The sequence below is a fragment of the Acomys russatus genome, chromosome 32, assembly GCF_903995435.1.
Source record: "Acomys russatus chromosome 32, mAcoRus1.1, whole genome shotgun sequence".
NCBI lineage: Eukaryota > Metazoa > Chordata > Mammalia > Rodentia > Muridae > Acomys > Acomys russatus.
In genome coordinates this window covers 48,832,774-48,852,174 of record NC_067168.1, presented here as the reverse complement: position 1 = coordinate 48,852,174, position 19,401 = coordinate 48,832,774, and the positions used below count along the sequence as shown (strand labels likewise).

Sequence of the window (19,401 nt, the reverse complement as noted above, 5' to 3'; positions counted from 1 at the left end):
GTGTGTGTGTGTGTGAGTGTGTGTGTGTGAGTGTGTGTGTGTGTGTGAGTGTGTGTGTGTGAGTGTGAGTGTGTGTGTGTGAGTGTGAGTGTGTGTGTGTGAGTGTGTGTGTGTGTGTGAGTGTGAGTGTGAGTGTGTGTGTGAGTGTGTGTGTGTGTGTGTGTGTGTGTGTGAGTGTGGTACGGCACATGTATGTGTTGGGGTACAATGAGGCCCAGAACACACAGTGGCCTTCAAAGGAGTGACCCACTTGCACCTTGCATGAAGTTATGCCCCCTCAGAAGTAGAAATCTGAAAGATTCCCCAGTTTTCCCCATACCTTTCAAAAGTCCTAGCACCTTAAATCATTATCTGCACCAATCAATATGTGGGCCTCATGAAAGACCAGAAGTGGGAAGATTGGGGACCAAGGGACAAACCTTTGGTGCCAAGACCGGCACAGAATGTCTATATTGCACATCTCTGTGGAGAATGGGGTCCAAGCCAGATGGGAGGGCTGGCAGCCCAGTCTGGCAGAGAGCAACGGATTCTGAATGTACTACTGTTTCAGTCAGCAGATCTCACAGACTCAGAAGGGACGTGGCTGTCACTCAGGAGGTGTTGGTTAAGCAGAGTCAGCAGAGCCTTTAGATATTTACAAGACAAGTAAAGACGCTGATGAGGCAGATTTAGACAGCTAAGAATGGTCAAGCGGCAGGACATTGGGGTCCTCCTGTCCTGTGCAGGGCTGGGGTCCTGTCCTGTGCAGGGCTGAGGTCTTGCTCTTCAGTGCAGCACTGCTGCTAGGAGCAGCTGCCTAGCTCCACGCCACTGGCTGACCTCTTACGACTGAACTCTTGCCAAGAGTGAGTAGGCAAAAGGGCATGTGCCATTTGAGATCTGGTTCTCAATCTCCTCTGGCTTTCCACCTCCCCGCTCCTCTGTGAGCCACTCGGATATCTTGAGGTTTTGCAGATGGTAGCTGCTAGGACCCCACACCCTGCAGCAGGCTGGAATTTGTGGGGCACTTAGACTATGCCACCGGGGAAATTGGCACGGAGCTAGCTCAATCTTGAGACTGGCAGGAGTAGGGATCGCTCCCTCCCTCCCTGTTCTGTGCCTGCATGCCTCCAGCCATGTAGTCCTGCGACCCTCCCCCCCACCCCAGTTCTCAAGGTGGTCAGGTAGCCTGGCACCTGGAATTCTTCCCCATGCAAATGAAGCATCCCCAGCACCTCAGGCCAAGTGAGTCATGTACAGTCACCCCGAAAGCCTCTACCGACTTCCCCAAGGTTTATGCAGCCCTCATTCCTCCCACCACAGAGAGCTGCTGTACCGCTGGGAGAGCTGTGATGCTAACAGCGCTGTCACACTCCAAGGGCTGTTTCAGAGAAGGTTTTCTCCCTCCAGGGACTCACCACTGGGCTGGGATCCTCAAACCCACCCACTTGGCTAAGCTTTGTTCCTTCCTGTCCAGTGCCTGCAGGTTCTGGTGCCTGGACGCTCTAAAGAGAAGTTAAGTGGACCCCAGCCTGACAGGAATTCATGGACTGGAGCCTCGCACCCCACCAGAGCCATCTCTCTGGGCCACAAAAGCCAACATTTTAAATCTCAGGATGACCAGCAATGGAGGCACGAGCAGAGTGCAAGGTGTTAGTGCAGCTAAGGAGTCACAAACGCTAATGCAGTAAACGCTCAGAGGGGAGCTGATGGTTGTATTTAAAGACTAACAGAAAACAAGCTATTTCCTGGAAACAGTTATTTCCTGACATGGAAGTTGATCACTAATGGTGTGGACACTGGTCATACTTGATGCTCCCAGTGTTCAGCTCAGCCTGTTTGTGACTTTACTGTGGTGGGGAGTTCTGCCCAATGCACTTGACAAAACCCCTCTGGCCTTTTCTAGTGGAAAGGACTTGCCTTTACCCTCGAGAAGTGATGTCACCGGTGTAGCCTGCCTCCTCTTTCCAGTGCAGTGGCACCAACAATTCTCATCTGCAACCCGCCCTTCTCAATATGCCTGTGAAAGGGCATTCCTTTCTTAGAATCCAGTCCCCTGATTCTGGGGGCAGGGGATGCCTCAGGAATCCCAGACAGGCTCTTCAATGTCTGTGGAAAGGGTGCCCTAGGGAAACTCTAAAAACACTGCTAGCAAGCCACCCAACTTTTCAGCTTCCCCTTCCAAGCCAAGCCAGGTGACTTCCTGCTGTCTGAGTCCTGGTGACAGAGCTCAGGGGAAACTGTCTGCCAGGAGTAACAACTCCTCAGACTGGGGAGTCTTAGGTTCAAGTGTGCCAAGCTAGGTTGTCTATTACAGTCACAGGTTGGGAAATGTACATTCAGCAGGTCCTGGGGTAGCTCAGGGACCTGAGAGACTCTAGATATCAGGCCTGCCTTGGAACATGCAGAAGCTACAGGGCAGCCTCCAAAAACACAGTGGAGCAAGTTGGGGCCATGGCTCTGCCATCTTCACTGTATGATCTTGAACAAGGCCCCGTATGTGGTACAGTGGAGCCTGGCACACAGGCCACAGCGACAGACAGACATCCCTGCTGCTGCCATCAGCAGGGCTCACAGCCCACAGCATCTTGACACTAAGGGCTGACTGAACGAGCTGTGCTCTTCCAGAGGCCAAACAAAAACTGGAATTGAGCTGAGAGTGTGGGGTCAGGAAGGCAGGTCATAGGTGCTGAGGCCGCCCTTGTCCCTGGGGCCTCCTATGTCCCCTCCTGCTTTTCTTCTCCAAGAACGCAGACAGGGAAGTCATTGCCTCAGACTTGGATCTGAGGCTTTTGTCTTAGGCCTGTGCTGTCCTCGGCTGTCCTGTCAGGGTCATCCCCACCCACTACACTCCACAGGGACAAGCTACTAGTCCACTGTGGACCAGCTCAGATTCCATTTTACAAACTTGTTAGCCTGGATAGAAGCCTTTGGCCTCCCAAGAAGCAAGGAGCTGCCCCCTGCTTGCTCTTCTCGCTGGCCTTCCAGGAGCTCCAGGGCGCGACTGACTCCCACTCAGCGTACACGCTTCTGCAGAAGGCCCTCCAAGTGGGACATCTGTGCAGTGGAGAGTTCGATACTGCTCACCATCCTGTTGCGGTCTCAAGCTGGTGGCGACATATGGGAACATGTCTTGACATGGGCTAAGGGCAGTCTGTCTGATCTCACCTACAATCCTGACTGCGGGCAGATGGGCAGGAGTGCCTTCTACAGCATCACAAGGCTAGCCCACAAGAAGCCCCTTCCCTACAGCATCATAAGGCTAGCCCACAAGAAGCCCCCTTCCTATTCAGACCTAGTATCTAGGCCGATGCTGACTTCAAGTGCTGCTGTGACTCTCTGGATTCAGTTCCACACACAGGAGGGAGCATTCCCTAACTGTACCCACATTCCCAGAGGGCAGGACACCTGACCCAGATGACAAAGTCACGCAAGGTGCCAGGCTCCTAATTCATGTGCACCTTCACAGTATCATACTGTTATTTTCCCTCATTCACTCAATAGCCCAGGAGGCTTCAGACATAACGTTTTCCTGCTTAGGATTAAAAGTATGCACCACCACACTGGGCTGACATTTTCTCTATTACTGAAACACTTGATTGCAAAAAAAGAAAAAAAGAAAAAGGAAATCATAAACTGAAGGAAAAACCCTCTTCATGTGATTGGTAGAGCTAGAGAGATAGCTCAGTAGTTAAAAGAACTTGCTGCTCCTATGGAGGACTGAGGTTCAGTTCCCAGCACCCATATAGCATAGCTCACAGTCTCCTGTATCTCTAGTTCCAAGGGATCCAATGTACTCTTCCGGCTTCTGCAGCCACCTGCATGCACATGGTATACATGCGGACAAGCTGGTGCATGAGCACATGCGCGCGCGCGTGCGCGCGCGCGCGCGCGCACACACACACAAACACGTAAATAAAAGTGTTAAACCACGGTCATGCTTCTCTGACACCCAGTGCTCAGGAGGCTGAAGCGGGAATATCAGCTTGGCTGTCCAGTGAGGCTGACCAGGGCAAAGGGTTAGCGTCACATTGCCGGGGTAGCTTGCTTTTAGTTATGAGAAAAATTCCATGTCACAATCTTAGAAACTGTTGTGGGTTGACTGCCTTTCCTCCACCGACTGGATGCTCACGTTTGTAATGACCTGTTCTCTGAAGGAGTGAATTCTGGCTGGGATGAGGAATGCCTGGGCAGTTTACCACCTCACTTACTGTTTGGTTCTTGGAGTCAGTTTCATTTTCTTTGGCAGATGTTCACTCTGACACGATCCATTTTGGGCACAATTTTCCTTGCAACAAATTCTCTTCATCCACTTCCCCAACACAAATAACCTTCATCCACTGGAGCCTGAATCTCCCAGAGCTAGCAACAACCTTCACCCTAGCCCTACAGAACCAGGCCCAGGCTCTTGGCCTTGCCAACCATCAGCCCGGCAGAGTAGGCACCACTGCTGTGGTTTCCCAAACCTGGAGACTGGCTGCTGGGAGACTGGCATCTCGTCATGTTGTCACACTTCGGTCAAGGCGGGCATTTAGGTAAAGGCCTGGTAACACCGCAGGGGAGCACTGAGAAGCCAGGTGTGAGTTTATACCCTGCCGCTTCCGCACATTAGTGTTGAACACTGGGCAAATTACTGAGCCTCCAAGCCTGGGTTTCTTCATATTCATGAAAATAATTCCTAGCCTCCAGGGTTTGGGTGGGAACGAACCCAGATAATGAGTTTCTGACTCAGATCACACCCCACCCCACGCACTCACCCACAGGGAGCAATCTTCTGTCCGGTTGTTTTTCTTATCTACTGTCTCCTAGGAAGTAAGTACTAGTGAGCTTGTGCTTCAAGTTTCATCCTCTGGGAGAGAATGCTCTCCAACGCCCAGTGTGTCATCCCAGCAGCCTACAGACTTTACTGGTCCACTGCCTAGGGCAGACAACGCCCCGCTAAGACATCCTACCCTTAGCTCATCAAGGCCAATGAGCTCATTCCAGGAGAACATGAAACAGCAAAAAAAGCCCCCACCTCACCTCCACGTGTTTCCTGTGTGTCATGGGACTGTCATCTGTGTCAGCTTGGGGAATCTCAAAACACCTCCAGAGCTGTGGCCTGTCTTCCCTTCTGGCCCCAATCTCTCCCAACCGTACTTCCTCAGGGTATTGGGCCACGCTCATCCCAGGTAAGATGAAAATGAAGGACGAAGGACTAGGTAGAAATTATGGTTCATAACATTTATGAACACAATGGTTTTCAAAGAGGATCAATGGTAGATTTTCTTTGAGACAGAGTCTCGCATTGCCAAGGATGGCTTTAAACTCGTGATCCTCACGCGTCAGCCTCTCACATTTGGGATTACAAGTGTATACTACCAGTTTCTTTGGCAGAGTTACTTTGCTTTTTTTTTTGTGTTGGGGATAGAACCTAGGTCCTTGCAATGCTAGGCTCCTATTCTTACCACCGAGCCACGTCCTCAGCGGCCTCACTTGTAAACATATAAAACCCTGCATGACAGCTCCGATCAAGTTGGCATCTCTACGCATGGAGCCCTGTGCATGAGCCTCCCTTGCTCGTGGGCCGACATGAGCACTGTCTGAATGGAGTGTGGGTTCAGGGTGATGGGCCACAGGCACTCCTGTGTGGTGGCAGAGCCAGGGCCTGTGATGTGGAGGACGTTGGTCTGCTCTCAATCAACCCTTACTGGAATAAACGGCTGCTCTAAGACCACAGCTATGACTCCAATTGATATATGTTTATGAGAGAGGAAGTCACATGACAGCCACCTCTGGGGGACACCGGGTTACAACACAGAGCTTGGGTGTCCTGAGACGGCTGGTTTCTTCTCCCCAGCCCTCCGCTAAGTATGAAGCCCTTGCTCAGGCCATGTCTGCGAGAGTGTTTTACCAACGACCCACATAAAGTCAGCTCTGGCGAACTTGCTGGTGGTCTGGGGCCACGCCTGCTACAGTGGTGTCTCTATCAGGGGGCCGTGTGAGCTATCTGGGCTGTAACTGGGCTCCGGGGGGGTGAGCAGCTCCGAACACAGTTCCACTCACCACAGAGCACATTGCATGCTGAACCAGAGGCTAAGGTGCAGTCCTGTTCAGGCTCAGAAGTGGAAGCCGATCCCAGAGCAGCATCAGACTCAAGACCAGGCAGGACTGGACGAGACCTGTGTGACACAGCTGAAGGGTGCTGGAGACATATGCAGAACAGTCTGTAGAGATGCCAGTTCCGTAGTGGACAGTTTTACCTATCCTATAAGCCAGAGCCCAGCCGGCACCATCCACACACATGGCCACTGTGCGGCCCTGAGCCTGAGTGGCTCCTTTAGCTCCCGTGACTCCCGAGAAGTCCCTGAGACTCGCTGAGACAGCACCATGGTAGGTGCAGAAGCTCCTGGCCGCCTGCCAGCCTGCCTGCTTGTCTCCCTCTTGCTCCCACCCAGCAGCAACTCTGGTGGCCTCACACCCTGAGTGGGAGTGGAGGGATGGGGCAACTGAGTGAATCTGCTCTCCTCATTCCTCCCTGTCCACATCCGTTTTCACCTAGTCCAGGCCTCAGTACACGGGCCCTGCTGGCTCCAACTGGTCCTGGCACAAAGGCCAATGTCCCTGATGCGCTAACATGGCTTTCCTTGATCTTGGAAGAGAAGGGGGGTCCTCGAAGTCCTGGTCACTCCTGCACCAGAAAATTGATGAGGGCAGTTCTCGGGGAGAGGAAGGCTTTCTTGATGCTTCTCCCCTGCAGCAGCCTGGTGCCCAGCTCACTCTGGAGAACAAACTCATAGACTCGGTCCTGGTCCCGGGCAACGTGTTGGGGCACAGAGATCTGGCCACAGGCCTTGTTGTTGACCTGAGGAGAGAAAGAACAGAGAGAATAAGGAGAGCCCGCAGGGAGGCAGCTGCGAGGGCGCTCAGACTCCTGAGCCAAGTATTTGTTCTAAACACGGGCTCCTGTGGTCCAGGTTTGGCACAGGAACAATAGGGGCAGCCATGCTGGCCAGCTTTCAGGAGATTTGCTATTTCTCAGCCTTCAGGGTAGATGTCGGCACTTTCCACAATACATTTCCCTTTTGTTTATTCTTTTGTGCTTTTCTGTCTCTCTGGACTTTAAGTTCCATGAAGATAGGACCCCTGTTGTCCCACTGGATTTTCGTTTTTGTTGAGACTTATCGTGCAGCCCTGGCTAGCATCACCCTTACAGTGGTCCTCCTGCCTCAGATTCTCAAGTTCTGCCTGGCCTGGAGTCAGGACAGGACACGGGGAAGCTCGGTCACTTCTTTCAGTTGTTTCCTTCCCTGAGAACGACACAGCATAAGACAAGGACAATCACATTCGAATGTGAGCGACCTGGTTCCCACCCCACCTGCCACCCAGAGGGTCAGGTAAAAGCCTATCCTGGTCTCGTCACCTTCTAAACATGAGCCATTGACAGATAGTCTGTGTCTCGTATTAAACAAATGGAATCTGCATAAAGGGGACCTTCAGGGATCTAGTTTTCGCATAGAAGGTTTAAGGGAAAAACAAAAAATAATAAACTACTCTTCCTGGGCCTGGTGCCACAGGTCTGTATTTCCATATTATCTTGGGGGCTGAGGCAAGAGGATCAAAGTTCTGGGCTAGCCTGGGCTACACAGACCAAGCTCAAGGTCAGTTTGGACAACTTATTGAGACCCCGTCTTAAGGTAAACAGTAAGAAGGCTGGGAATGCAGCTTAGCAGGGTACTACTTGCCTAGAATGCACTAGGCTTGAGGTTCAACCTCAGAAGCTAAAAACAAAGCAAAACAAACATTTGAACCTTGAACATGGCACGATGGTGCATGCCTTTAATGCCAGCACTCGGGAGGCAGAGGCAGGAAGATCTCCATGAGTTGGGGGCCAGCCTGGTCGACAGAGCAAATTCCAGTACAGTCAGGGCTACACAGAGAAACTTTGTCTTAAAAGACAACAAGCAAACAAACAAAAATGGAACCTTTAACTCCCCCCCCCTGTATTATTACTCTTATATATTAAAAATGGTATAGTTTACCAAAACAAACAAATGGGAAGAAAAGAGTTTTATGTAGCTTTACTGAAATGTGTTTGACAGAAGCATTAAAAAAAAACTCCTTCATGTGAGTGGGTAGTTTGCTTGCATGTATTATCTGTGTACCACACACATGCTTGGTGCCAGTGGAGGTCAGAAGAGGACGCCAGAGTCCCTGGAACTATAGTTACAGATAGTTGTGAGCCACCATGTGGGTGCTGGGTACCAAGCTCAGGTCCTCTGGAAGAATACCCAGTGCTCTTAACCACTGAGACAGCTCTCCAGCCCCAAAGAGGCATTCTTTACTGTCTTCTTCTCTGTGTCTCCCCACTGTGCGCCCCTAAAGGTACCCAGGTGCTCCTGAATGCAGCTGACCACCCTGGAGACATTAAGGCAGGCTGGGCTGGTGTTACCCTCTCCAGCCCTCCAAGGCTCTGAGAGCTGAAGCTGGCGAGCTTCCGGGATATACTGAAGGCATGGAGAAAGGAAGTCTTGGGTTCTCTGTAAACTCAGTTATGGTATGTAAATATGTTCTTGTTTTAACCCCAAGTGTGGAATTTTAGTTTGGGTTTATTTCATCCACAGCTGATAACTGTCTCATGTGGGGCCAGATGGTAAAGACCTGCCTTGTGTGGCATGGAGAGGGGTGTGGTCTAGGAGAGCGCAGAGAGCGTGGGTGTGGCTTGCGGTGGTGGCATGAGGCTTGGAGCAATTGGGAGAGACCAGAGACTATTGTGGCAGATGGAGAGAAACATTTCAACTCAGCAGAAGCGACTGCTTGCTGTGTTTGCTGTTGACAGAGATTGGTGTTGCCTCAAAAGAACCCATTGACCCTAAACAGCCTGGAGAAGGGGCCTGCGCCCCCCCCCTAACATTCTTTCTCATACCCAGGGTTGGTGGAAGGGAGGTAGAGGCATCAACACCCAAAACAAAATAAAGATTAAAAAATAAGGATCAACAATCCCAGGCCTCTGTATTGTGGGCTTGGTCAAGAGCAAGGGCTAGCTGGGGGCTGGGTTGATGGGTCACTGGTAGGAGAGCAGCAGTCTGCACACCACAGTCTGGCCCTGTGGCTGTGGGTGGCACTTACCAGAACAGCCATCTGCACCATGTCGGGCTGCTGAAGGAACTCTGAGTCCACAGTGGGCCAGGCCTGAAGCATCACACCAGCATCCCAGGCATAATGGTCACAGAGCTTGCTTGGTACCAGCGCGAGGCCTGCAACACCAAGGCACAGAAGGTCAGACCACTCTGAACACGCAGGGGTGTTAATGACAGGGTCCAAGGCTCTGCCCTTGCGTAGAGCCTTTTGAGGAGGCTAGCAATGCCATGGATGCCTTTTTCCATGAAGCTGAAGACTGGACACTCTGAGTAGTTCTGGTGCCCTTTACTTTGTTGGATTCTTCCAATATCAAGGATTTTTTGTAAATTTTAAAACTTCTTCCTATCTGACACTCTTATGACTGTACAGCTGACCAGTAGGGTAGGAATGAAGACTGTTGAGGGCCTGAGGACCAAGGGGCGTACTGGTGTAGCGAGAAGAGCTGACCTCTTCCCACAGCTGGTCTGTGAGCCCAGGTTTCAAGCAACGTGCAGAGATGTGAGGACAGACGGACGGACATGGTGCTCTGAAGTGAGTGGAAAGTAAGGCTGTCCATGTCCTGGGTTACCCCTTTGCTGGGGAAGGAAGAAATGTCTTCCTGAGAACCGGCCCCACGTGAAGCTGTCCCCACAGCTTCTCCTGCCATGAGTATCCGTGGTCTGAAAATCGCGTGCCCAGCTCTTTGTACATAGAGTGCACTGGACAGAAGGATGCTCTCAGCCCCTGGGAACTTGGCACTCTCCCCCTACTACACATTCGTGCCTCAATGGCTCCCGCTCATGAATGGACCCTTGGTTCGCAGTGGGCCTCGAGAAAGGGGTAAAGTATAAACCCTTTCCAGTGTTCCCCCCTAGACTGCTGGGACTTCTCTTTCCTTTTAGGGCTAGGAATTGAACCCAGAGCCTCAAGCATGCTAAGTACAGGCTGAGATAACTTGCTGGTTCTTTAAATAGTCTCTTCTGCTTAGTAAGTGGAAGCAGAGCACCTAAGGCTGCTCATCCCACAGGATCTGCTGTGTCAGAAGTAGCACTTCCTGTCCAGAAAAGAGATGATTTGGGAGTTGGCTCACTGGACACTGCAGGCTACCACTGACCTACACTAGCAGCTCTTTCATAACTTGAAAAGATATTTAAATATAGAGTTTTTCCATACTGTGAAACCAGTTCAATAATTTTCTTCTGGTTTCTTTGAAAGTTTTCATCTTTTCCCCACTTAATTTTCAAATTTAGTAGTGATTCATTTTGTCTATAAGAAAATTATCTTCAAAAACACAAGTAAATTTTCCAAACCCAGTTTGTTGCACAAAGCTTCCTTTCCCCATTGACTTGTGGCTTTTCCTTCAAAGTATTACTATGCTGGGATCGCTCTGGGGCCAGAGATTCCAAGTGCTCGTGTGCAAGGGGCAGAGACCTTGAGCCACAGTGTGAATCAATACAAACGAGACATTGACTTAGAAAACAAAATGCAGGGACACAGCTCATTGAGAATGTTTTTAGCATGAACACTATCCTGGGTCTGACACCAGCACTGCAAACACACACAAAAACGAACAAGTGTGCACACGTGTGCACACACATACAGGATCGTGTGCACACACATACAGGATCGGCCCTTTTGAACATGTGTTAGTCATGGCTGGCTTACGCCCACCACAAGCTCCCCTTCTTCTCACAGCCTGAAACTAACAGCCCTTAGGTAGAGTCAGGGTTACTTAGGCCACTGAGTAGTGTGAAGCATTTTATTCTACTGGCTCCTGTGCTGGTGCCATATTCATTTGCTGCAGCTTTTAAAGTTTTTCTATTTGATACCCAGTTAGTGGGAGGGAAGTGAAGCCTCCTCAGGGCCTGGGCACAAGACCTGACCTCCTCCTGGTGCCCAGCTGGTCCTGGCCTGAGCTGTTGCACTTCTCAGTGAGCTCACTGGCTTTTTGGCAAACACAAAAAAGATTCCAGCTTCTTCCTTCTCTACAAGTGGAGGTCACAGAAAGCAGACAATCATGTCTGTATTTGCTGAGCTGGTAGTGGCTTGTCCTGTGACCCAGATGTATTGAGAAGGGTTCCAAAACCTCTGTATGGAAGTCACACAGGATGCCTAGGAGATGAAAGAACCTTGGGTGAAAATGTTCTGCACAGAAGCGGCTATAAACTCCACTGAAAAAACAAGGAAGCTCAGACCTCCTGGAGTAATCAGGATGCTTATTTACAGGTATGGGCCTAGCCACGCTTTCCCTGGATGGTGGTCGAGCTCGGCTGCAGGGGTGGAGCCTAGTACCCTGCATATGTGCAGGTTCTGCCACTTTGCTCTATTAAGTGAAAATAACCAACACGCTCATGGCAAATACAAAGGTGGCCAAGGCGACAGGTCACATGGGGCTGGACTGAATGCAGGAGGTAAGTGACAGCTCTGGCATACAGGACTGTCATGCAGGGCAAGCTGCACCCCTTGCATCCCCACTTCCTGCAGAAGACAAAAACACACCTCCCAACTCCCGCCCTGAGCACAGGCTGCCAGGCTGGCTTGGTGGCCCGCGCTGAATGCTGGGGGTCAGGAGTGGAGGGCAGAGTTTCTGTGCATGGCAGTCCTCTCCTGGGGGCACAGTTTCTGTGCATGGCAGTCCTCTCTGGGGGCATTTGGGCCTCATCTCCCATCCTTGTTTATGCTCGCTGATCCCACTGAGTAGGCCTGGTCTGTGCTGATGCTGTTTGTAGCAGTTCTGGCAATTCCAAGAGAATGAACAGGAAGCAAGGCCATTGCACACTGACCTTTCCCAGAGAAATGAATTTGCTCAAGTGCTTTTGAAATAACAACATCCACACGGCATAAATATACCATTAGAAGGTGGGGCGTGGCTCGGTGGCAGAGCATGTGCTTGGCATGAAGGAAGCTGGTCTCAGTTTCTAACCCCAGAAACTAACAACAAACAAAACCCGTCAGTGCAGCCGGCAGTAGGTACTTTGTGGGTTCTTCTTTCTTCCCTCTTCTTCACCCCTTTTCTTCCACCCTTCCAACCCCCCAACACTAGATAAGAGAGAAAAAAGGACAGAGAGGGAAGGAAAGAGACCCCTGAATAAAGTCGGGGGTCAGGAAGGGGCGACACTACTGTTAGACTGCTTCCTGCTGTTTAGGGGTGTTGAGCTCCTTGGGGCAAGTTTGATCTTCAGAATTAGCATATCTAATTTCTTGTTTCTTCTTTGCACACAATAACAACTTAACAAACCCTGATCAATAGCAACCAACCAGAAATACCACCCCCACCACCCCCTTTCAGGGCCCTAGCATTCATATACCCTCTAAAAAGTCCCCAGAATTCCAAAGGTCATACAATCACAAAAACTATCTGCAGCAGGCAAAATCACGTCCCTGCTAGAACACGAGGCAAATCTTAGTCAGCTGCTGCAAAACAGCCCCAAATCCCCACACCTGGAATTAAAGCGAAAATAAATTCTTATAATATTTCTGTGCTTTTAAAAAAACAAAAATTGCAAAATTCTCATCACACATCAGAGGGCCTGGTGGGATGGAGATTCTGTTTAGATGATCATTTGGAAGTAACTTTGAACACCAAAACAGATAAAATCTTAACTTAGCTCATGCGTTCAAGGTGAAGACAGGTTAGGAAGGAGTGGGTAGAGGTGCCTGTCAAGCAAGCTTGTTGCTCTGAGTGTGGATGCCAGAACCATGTATGGCCACAGCAGACTAAGCACCTATAGTCCACGAGAGTTGCTATGGAGAGACAGAAGGTGGAGACAGGAGCATCTGTATTAGCTCTTGGGCCAGCTCAAGACAAGTAGAAGCCGGGCGTGGTGGCGCACGCCTTTAATCCCAGCACTCGGGAGGCAGAGGCAGGTGGATCTCTGTGAGTTCAAGGCCAGCCTGGTCTACAAAGTGAGTCCAGGACAGCCAAGGTTACACAGAAACTGTCTCAAAAAACCAAAAACAAACAAACAAACAAAAACAACCCAAAAAACAAAAAATAAAAACAAGTAGAAAGGTGAGAACTAATACCCGAAGGTTGTCCTCTGACCGCTACACACAAGCCTGGCACACACATGCCTGTACCCACACCCACACCAAAGCATCCGTGCACCCCCACACACACCGGCAGCGAGCAGCTGAAGCCGAGGTATAAAGAGCCCTCTGACAGACATTTACTGAGCTACAGATAACCAGCGAAGAGGCTTGGGAAAATGCTATTTAGTAACTAGTTAGGCAAGGACCCTCCAACATACCTGCCCAGAGCTCTGAGATCACATGAGGGGCCAGGGGGGCAGCCATCACCAGCAGGGCACACAGGGCATCCTCAAACTCGGGGCTGTGGAGAACCACTCTCTGAGAGGCTTGCTGAGAAAGAGGAAGGAACATTTAAGACAAAATTGGCAGAGGTAAGACAGGCCATGAGCGAAGCAGACGCCAAAGGCTCAGCAGGTGGGAGAAACACTTCACCATCTCTTTCCTCAGGTCAAAAGACTCCCCACAGAAGCACACACTCGGCGCTCACAACTGCCCTTCAAGTGCAGGATCGGTACCCCGCCCGACAGATGAAGAAGCTAAGCCTCAGCGAAGAGGAGAATCTGCTCTGGGAATAGGTTGGACGTGTCGGCACTCGGCGAGGATTGCTATGTGCTGTGGCCCAGGGGAATGCAGAGAACTATCTCCTGAGGCCTCCACTGTGGGACTCCTGGATGTGGGTCACCTCTACTCACCAACTACTGACAGAGTATTTCTTGTCAAGAAAAACTAGAGTCATATGCAGCAAAAAGAGGAACGGCACTGACAATGGCAGCCCTTTTTGTCAGCGGAGCAGCTCTGCTCCATCTAGTTAAGCAAAATACCAGCACCAGTGGTGCCAAGGAAACATCTTGACATATTCAGGAACTAGGGCAGAACAGAGAGGCCTAGGCCTGGCCCCGGCTTTGCGACTAGTCAGAATGGTGTCTAACCTTCCGGGCCTCCACGGCCTCTTATAAGAGACTGGACACTAGGAGGATGATCGTAGAGGATGATCAGACATTGGAGGCCAGCCTGGGCTACACAGTAAGACTCTGCCTCAGAAAAAGCAAATGGCTTTGCTCAGATGACCTTTAAGCCTTGAAGTAGTAGACAGGGTTGTGACCATGGAAGGCGTGTTCCCACCGCTTTTGCCCTCTCTCCTCAGCTCCTGAGTGAGGCCCAGCCGCTTACCCAGAGGGCACCGCTGAGTGAGGCCCAGCCGCTTACCCAGAGGGCACCGCTGAGTGAGGCCCAGCCGCTTACCCAGAGGGCACCGCTGAGTGAGGCCCAGCCGCTTACCCAGAGGGCACCGCTGAGTGAGGCCCAGCCGCTTACCCAGAGGGCACCGCTGAGTGAGGCCCAGCTGCTAACCCAGAGGGCACCGCTGAGTGAGGCCCAGCAACTTACCAAGAGGGCACCGCTGAGTCCCATCAGCTGAGAGACTGCAGAATTCAGTGCAAAGTCCTCAGTGAAATGTGTAGTCACCTGTTGGTAAAAATTGTTTTTGTTTTTTTTTTTTTAACTCACTTTCTTCAAAAATTCCTTTTAGCTTTCCAGAAGAAAAGGGAATGATAATAAACCAAATAACAAACAAAAAACAAAACAAGACATAACAAAAGATACTTATAAATATATTCACTGCCTTGAATAATAACTAGATTTCATGAGCACAAAGACTTTTAAATTTAAAGTCAATGGTGTTTCCACTACTTAAGACTGCTTCTTGGCTGGAGAGATGGCTCAGAGGTTAAGGGCACTGGCTGCTCTTCAAAGGTCCTGAGTTCAATTCCCAGCAACCACATATATAGTGAGATCTGGTGCCCTCTTCTGGTGGGCAGAACACTGTACACATAATAAATACATCTTTTAAAAAAAGTGCTTTTTCCACATCCCTGAGACAATGTCATTTCTCACAACAGATGCTTAAGAAAACAGTGCATGCCTTTAATCCTAATACTTGAGAGGCAGAGGCAGGAGGATCTCTGTGAGTTTGAGGCTAGCCTGGTTTATAAAGTGAGTCTAGGAAAGCTAGGACTACACAGAGAAACCCTGTCTTGAACTCCGCCCCCGACCCCCCCCCCCCCCCCCCCAAAAAAAAACAAAAAATAAAAAATAAAAAGAAAGAAAGAAAACAATGCCAATGCTTGACCGGGAGGTGGGAGCTGCTGACAGACAGACATGAGAGGCCTGTGGCACGCGAAGTGCTCACCTAGCGCGAGTGAGGCCTGCGCTCAATCCACACCACTGGGACAAAGAAAGAAAGAAAGAAAGGAAGGAAGGAAGGAAGGAAGGAAGGAAGGAAGGGACACATCTTTAAGGCACCATGAGTTTACAGCTGTTGAAACAACCCGTCAGTTATCTGTTGTGGAGAGAAAATGCTTGGTATGAGAGCAGCCACTTGGCAGCACTCAGATCTCCAGATTCCCCTTGGTGACACCCTCTACACAAAGGGTGCGGATGAAATTGAAGAAATGCCATTAGATGAGCATGCTAGATCCAGAGCCACTCCCTGGGGTCATGACAACAACACAGTAAACAAACCAACCAACCAACTTGCTATGTCATCTGAATTACAGCCCGGGTAAGAAGGGGCCTTGAAGCCTTCGCAGGCTTTAATCAACAAGCTTTCCCTTTTCAGCTCAGGGAACGGAACCCAGGCCCTGGCGCATTTTAAACAAGTGCTCTACCACCAACCTACAGTCAGCCTTGAATTAGCAAGTGAAAAAAAAAAAATCAGCCTAAGAAGAATTTCGGTTATCAGATACCCAGTAAAAATAGCCTCAGACTGAAGAAATCACCCTACAGCAAGTCCTAGGACACTGTACCAAAGGAAGCACACGGCGGAACTGATGAGTATCGGAGGCGTGGAGCCCAGCCTGTGCCCACCCAGGTCCTCATTAGCTGTAGTACTGTCAGCGAGGCATCTGACCTCTCTGGATCTCAGCCTCATCTATAAAATGAGAAGGGATTTTATGGCAGGCTCTGCTTCTTTCAATTCTGCACCCCAGCTAATACAATGTGCACTATCTCATCAGAGACTGAGTAGATAGGATCCACCTGCAGGTCAAGTCCAGAGACAAGGAAATTGATGGCTTCCTGAGGTCTAGGTGGGAGAAGGTGGCAGGATGGGAGGGACAGCCATTTTTTGAGAACATCTCTTTCCTTCGGGGAGTCTAAGTAAACAGCCACAGCAGTGAGAGAAACTAATTAAAGCAACAGGGCCACGTCACAAAGAAAGAAGACCCACTGCGGCCTCGGGCATGAAGACTGCAGGCTCATCCGGCAGAGGTTCTGACCTGGGTGATGACTGAGTTCTTGTACTCCCAGAGGCCTCGGGCCCTGGCTTTCTCCTTGCTGTTCAGCAGCTGAGGCTGGGGGACTGACCCGGAAGTCCTTGCCTCGATGAATCGTGTTGTCAGGGACCACAGCCGCTGTTGCCATCTCAGCACGCCAGGGAGTGCATCAGCTGCATTTTTGGCAACCAAGAGGACAAAGAAAGAGTTCTGGTAAGAGAGGAATGAGAAAAGCCTCATGGTCCTTCCAGAGTCACCCACACTCCTTCCGGTATCCCTGATACTCTGAGCATGGGCAGCAGGGCTGTTCAGCTGTCACCACCTGTCCACGGCACCAGCACACGGCCTCCAGGGTCACCACCTGTCCACGGCACCAGCACACGGCCTCCAGGGTTAGCACCTGCCCATAGGCACCAGCACACGGCCTCCAGGGTCAGCACCTGCCCACAGGCACCAGCACACAGCCTCCCAGGTCAGTGCCTGCCCACGGGCACCAGCACACAGCCTCCCAGGTCAGCACACCTGCTGTGCCTCCTGGGTCAGCACGCTTGCTGTGACAGATATGCCTTGGGGCAACAGTGCTTAAGACAGTCACCAATACTAGCAAAGCTGGGATCTCATAAGGACAGGTAACAGTGGCAGCGGTTGCACAACATGCTTGGCAACAGCCTGGTGGCACAGTGTGAGGTCAGCTAACCAAGTCTAACCATTGTTCTGATCTGAGAAAGCAGAACAGCGCACTTTGTGGTCCTGGGTCACACAGCTGACCAAATACATATGGGTGTAGATGCCTGAACCCTGGCCACTGGGTTGGGTATTCTCAAGAGTGGGGATACAGCAGGGACAGCTGTGTGAAAAGCACACGTGGGGACTTGGGCATGTACAAAGGAGAAAACTGAGCTGGTGCCCACCCTGATGCAAGTCCTGCCTCTGTTACTTAAAGGCAGTTTGTTAGGACTTGGCCTGCCACCAAGTCCAGGTCCACTGCCGTGAGACACAGTGAGAGAGGCAGTCTGCTTTATGCTGAGATAGAGGAGACCCCTCCTACAGACACTGGCTTTCACTTCCCACATCCACATCCAGGCAGATCACAAGGGCAAAATCAAAGTTTCAGAGAAACAAATCTCATGAGGAGAAGGGAAGCTGGCAGGGAGGGGCTGATGGGCCGCACGTGACATCTTGAGGAGGGAGGGCTCTGGTCTACGAAGGCCTCTCATGGAGTGACAAAGAAGACTGGCCTCTTTGTAGTAAGCATAGGGGGCTGCGCTTCAAGTAGACAGTTGTCCAGAGAGCTCACATTTTAGTGGGAAGTGCATATGCAGTGGGACCCTCCCCACCTCCCCCCACCCCCGCTTCCCCCCAAGGAACCCAAGGCCTGTGAACCATGGAGAGCTAGGGTCTGGGAGTGGGGCAGAAGCCTGGACAAGACGACATCTAGAATTCTCCACTGCTGTTCCCAGTTTCCTTTCCCAGCACCTTCCGGGTCCAGGGCAGCCTGTAGAGGAAGCAAGAGGAGGAGGAGGAGGAGGGTGACTCACTCTTCACATCCCACAAGATGTCCTTCTCAGGAGGCGCTGCAAAGAGGATGTACAGCCGGGTCGTGTCAATCCCGTACTGCGCCACCACGTCCTCGGGGTCCACCCCGTTGTGTTTGGACTTGCTCATCTTCTCCCATGTCACCTCTAACCTCTCTCTTGTTTTTGCACAAACAGGAGCAGGACCTAGAAGCCAAAAGAATGCTCAGGGACAGTATGTGACTCTGAGTCGGTCGTCGGCAGGGAGCCAAGAGCTGCTATAGAGTGCCCAGGAAGTGGGCAGGGTGGACGAGACCCCGGAAGATTCCGTGTTCTGAGTCTAAGCTCAGCGATGGGCCGTCAAGTGAAGCCGGACAAGGCAGGGATGTCCAAGCAAACACTATGTTATACAGGACAGGGCTGGGTAAGAGGGGGTGACCACCCAGGAGCAGCCCACAGAGGCCTGTCCAGATCTGTCTTAGACTCTGCACCTAACCAGGGCCCAATAGCAGATGCTGACTTCTCAAGAGTGCCTGGACCTGGCCTTGGTTCTTGCCTGCCGCAGCCGCACTGGGCCCTCCTTACCTGTGAAGTCTATATCCTCCCTCTGCAGACACTGTCCAGATGGAAGGCGGAATGTCTGTCCCTTGATGAGGCCTTGGGCCAGCAGTTTATGGAAAGGTTCCCTGAGGAAATATCATAGAAAAAAAAAGTGTGTGTGTGTGTGTGTGTGTGTGTGTGTGTGTAGCAACTGTGACACAAGGTAACCCAGAAATCCTCACTACAGACCACACCTTGAAGTAAGGTACTTGGGTACAGTGGTAACACTGACTCAGCGGCCGCCAAGTTTAAGCACACATCCCATCTCCACTGACGTGAAGTGGAAAGAGCATTGGGTCAGAGCTGGAAGGCCTGGATCCCACCTACTTCTACCTATGAGCCACAAACGCCACTTACCTGTCTGGGTGTCCAGTTTGCCACCTATAACATGGGAGCACGAGTACATGCCTCAAGGTGTCGACGGGCAGATGGAACCAGTGACTGCGTGAAAACGTGAGAGCCACACAGTGTCGCAGCCCAGAAGGCCCAGCGCAGAGGGGCCTAGCGGGCGTCCTGAAGGCTGGCGGTGTGGAGAGAGCAGACTACTTCCCTGAACACAGGATCTGCTTAGACTCTTCTAAAGTTTTAAATCGGACAAATTGGGCAGGAAAGGGTGATTTCTGTTAAAATCTAAGTGTTATCTACCTGTTCTTCTTGGCCCCACTTCACACCAAGGAGGCAGCTGTCAGCAGCTGGTGTGTTATTAGTTACTTTTCTATTACCACGATGAAACAACATGACCACAGTGACTTAGGAAAGAAATCACTTGCTTTGGGGCTCACGATTCTAGGGGGCTGGGGTCCACGACCATCATGGCGAGGAACATTGTGGCGGGCAGGCATGGCAGGTCCTTGGAAGAGCAGCCAGTGCTCTTAACTGCTGAGCCATCCATTGCTCTGCCGGGT

General features: G+C 51.1%; 1 protein-coding gene across 1 annotated transcript in view; it reads right to left on the bottom strand.

Annotated features, from left to right (window-relative positions):
- Positions 1–6,343: 6,343 nt before the first annotated feature.
- Lars2 (leucyl-tRNA synthetase 2, mitochondrial) overlaps positions 6,344–19,401 on the bottom strand; it is a 105,440-nt gene continuing 92,382 nt past the window's right edge. The window contains exons 14-20 of the mRNA XM_051140240.1: positions 18,482–18,582; positions 17,921–18,103; positions 16,386–16,555; positions 14,497–14,574; positions 13,329–13,440; positions 9,088–9,215; positions 6,344–6,823 (exon numbers count right to left, since the gene is read on the bottom strand). Coding sequence (XP_050996197.1) covers positions 6,644–6,823; positions 9,088–9,215; positions 13,329–13,440; positions 14,497–14,574; positions 16,386–16,555; positions 17,921–18,103; positions 18,482–18,582 — 952 coding nt within the window. The 3' untranslated portion in view covers positions 6,344–6,643. The remainder of the gene's footprint in view (positions 6,824–9,087; positions 9,216–13,328; positions 13,441–14,496; positions 14,575–16,385; positions 16,556–17,920; positions 18,104–18,481; positions 18,583–19,401) is intronic.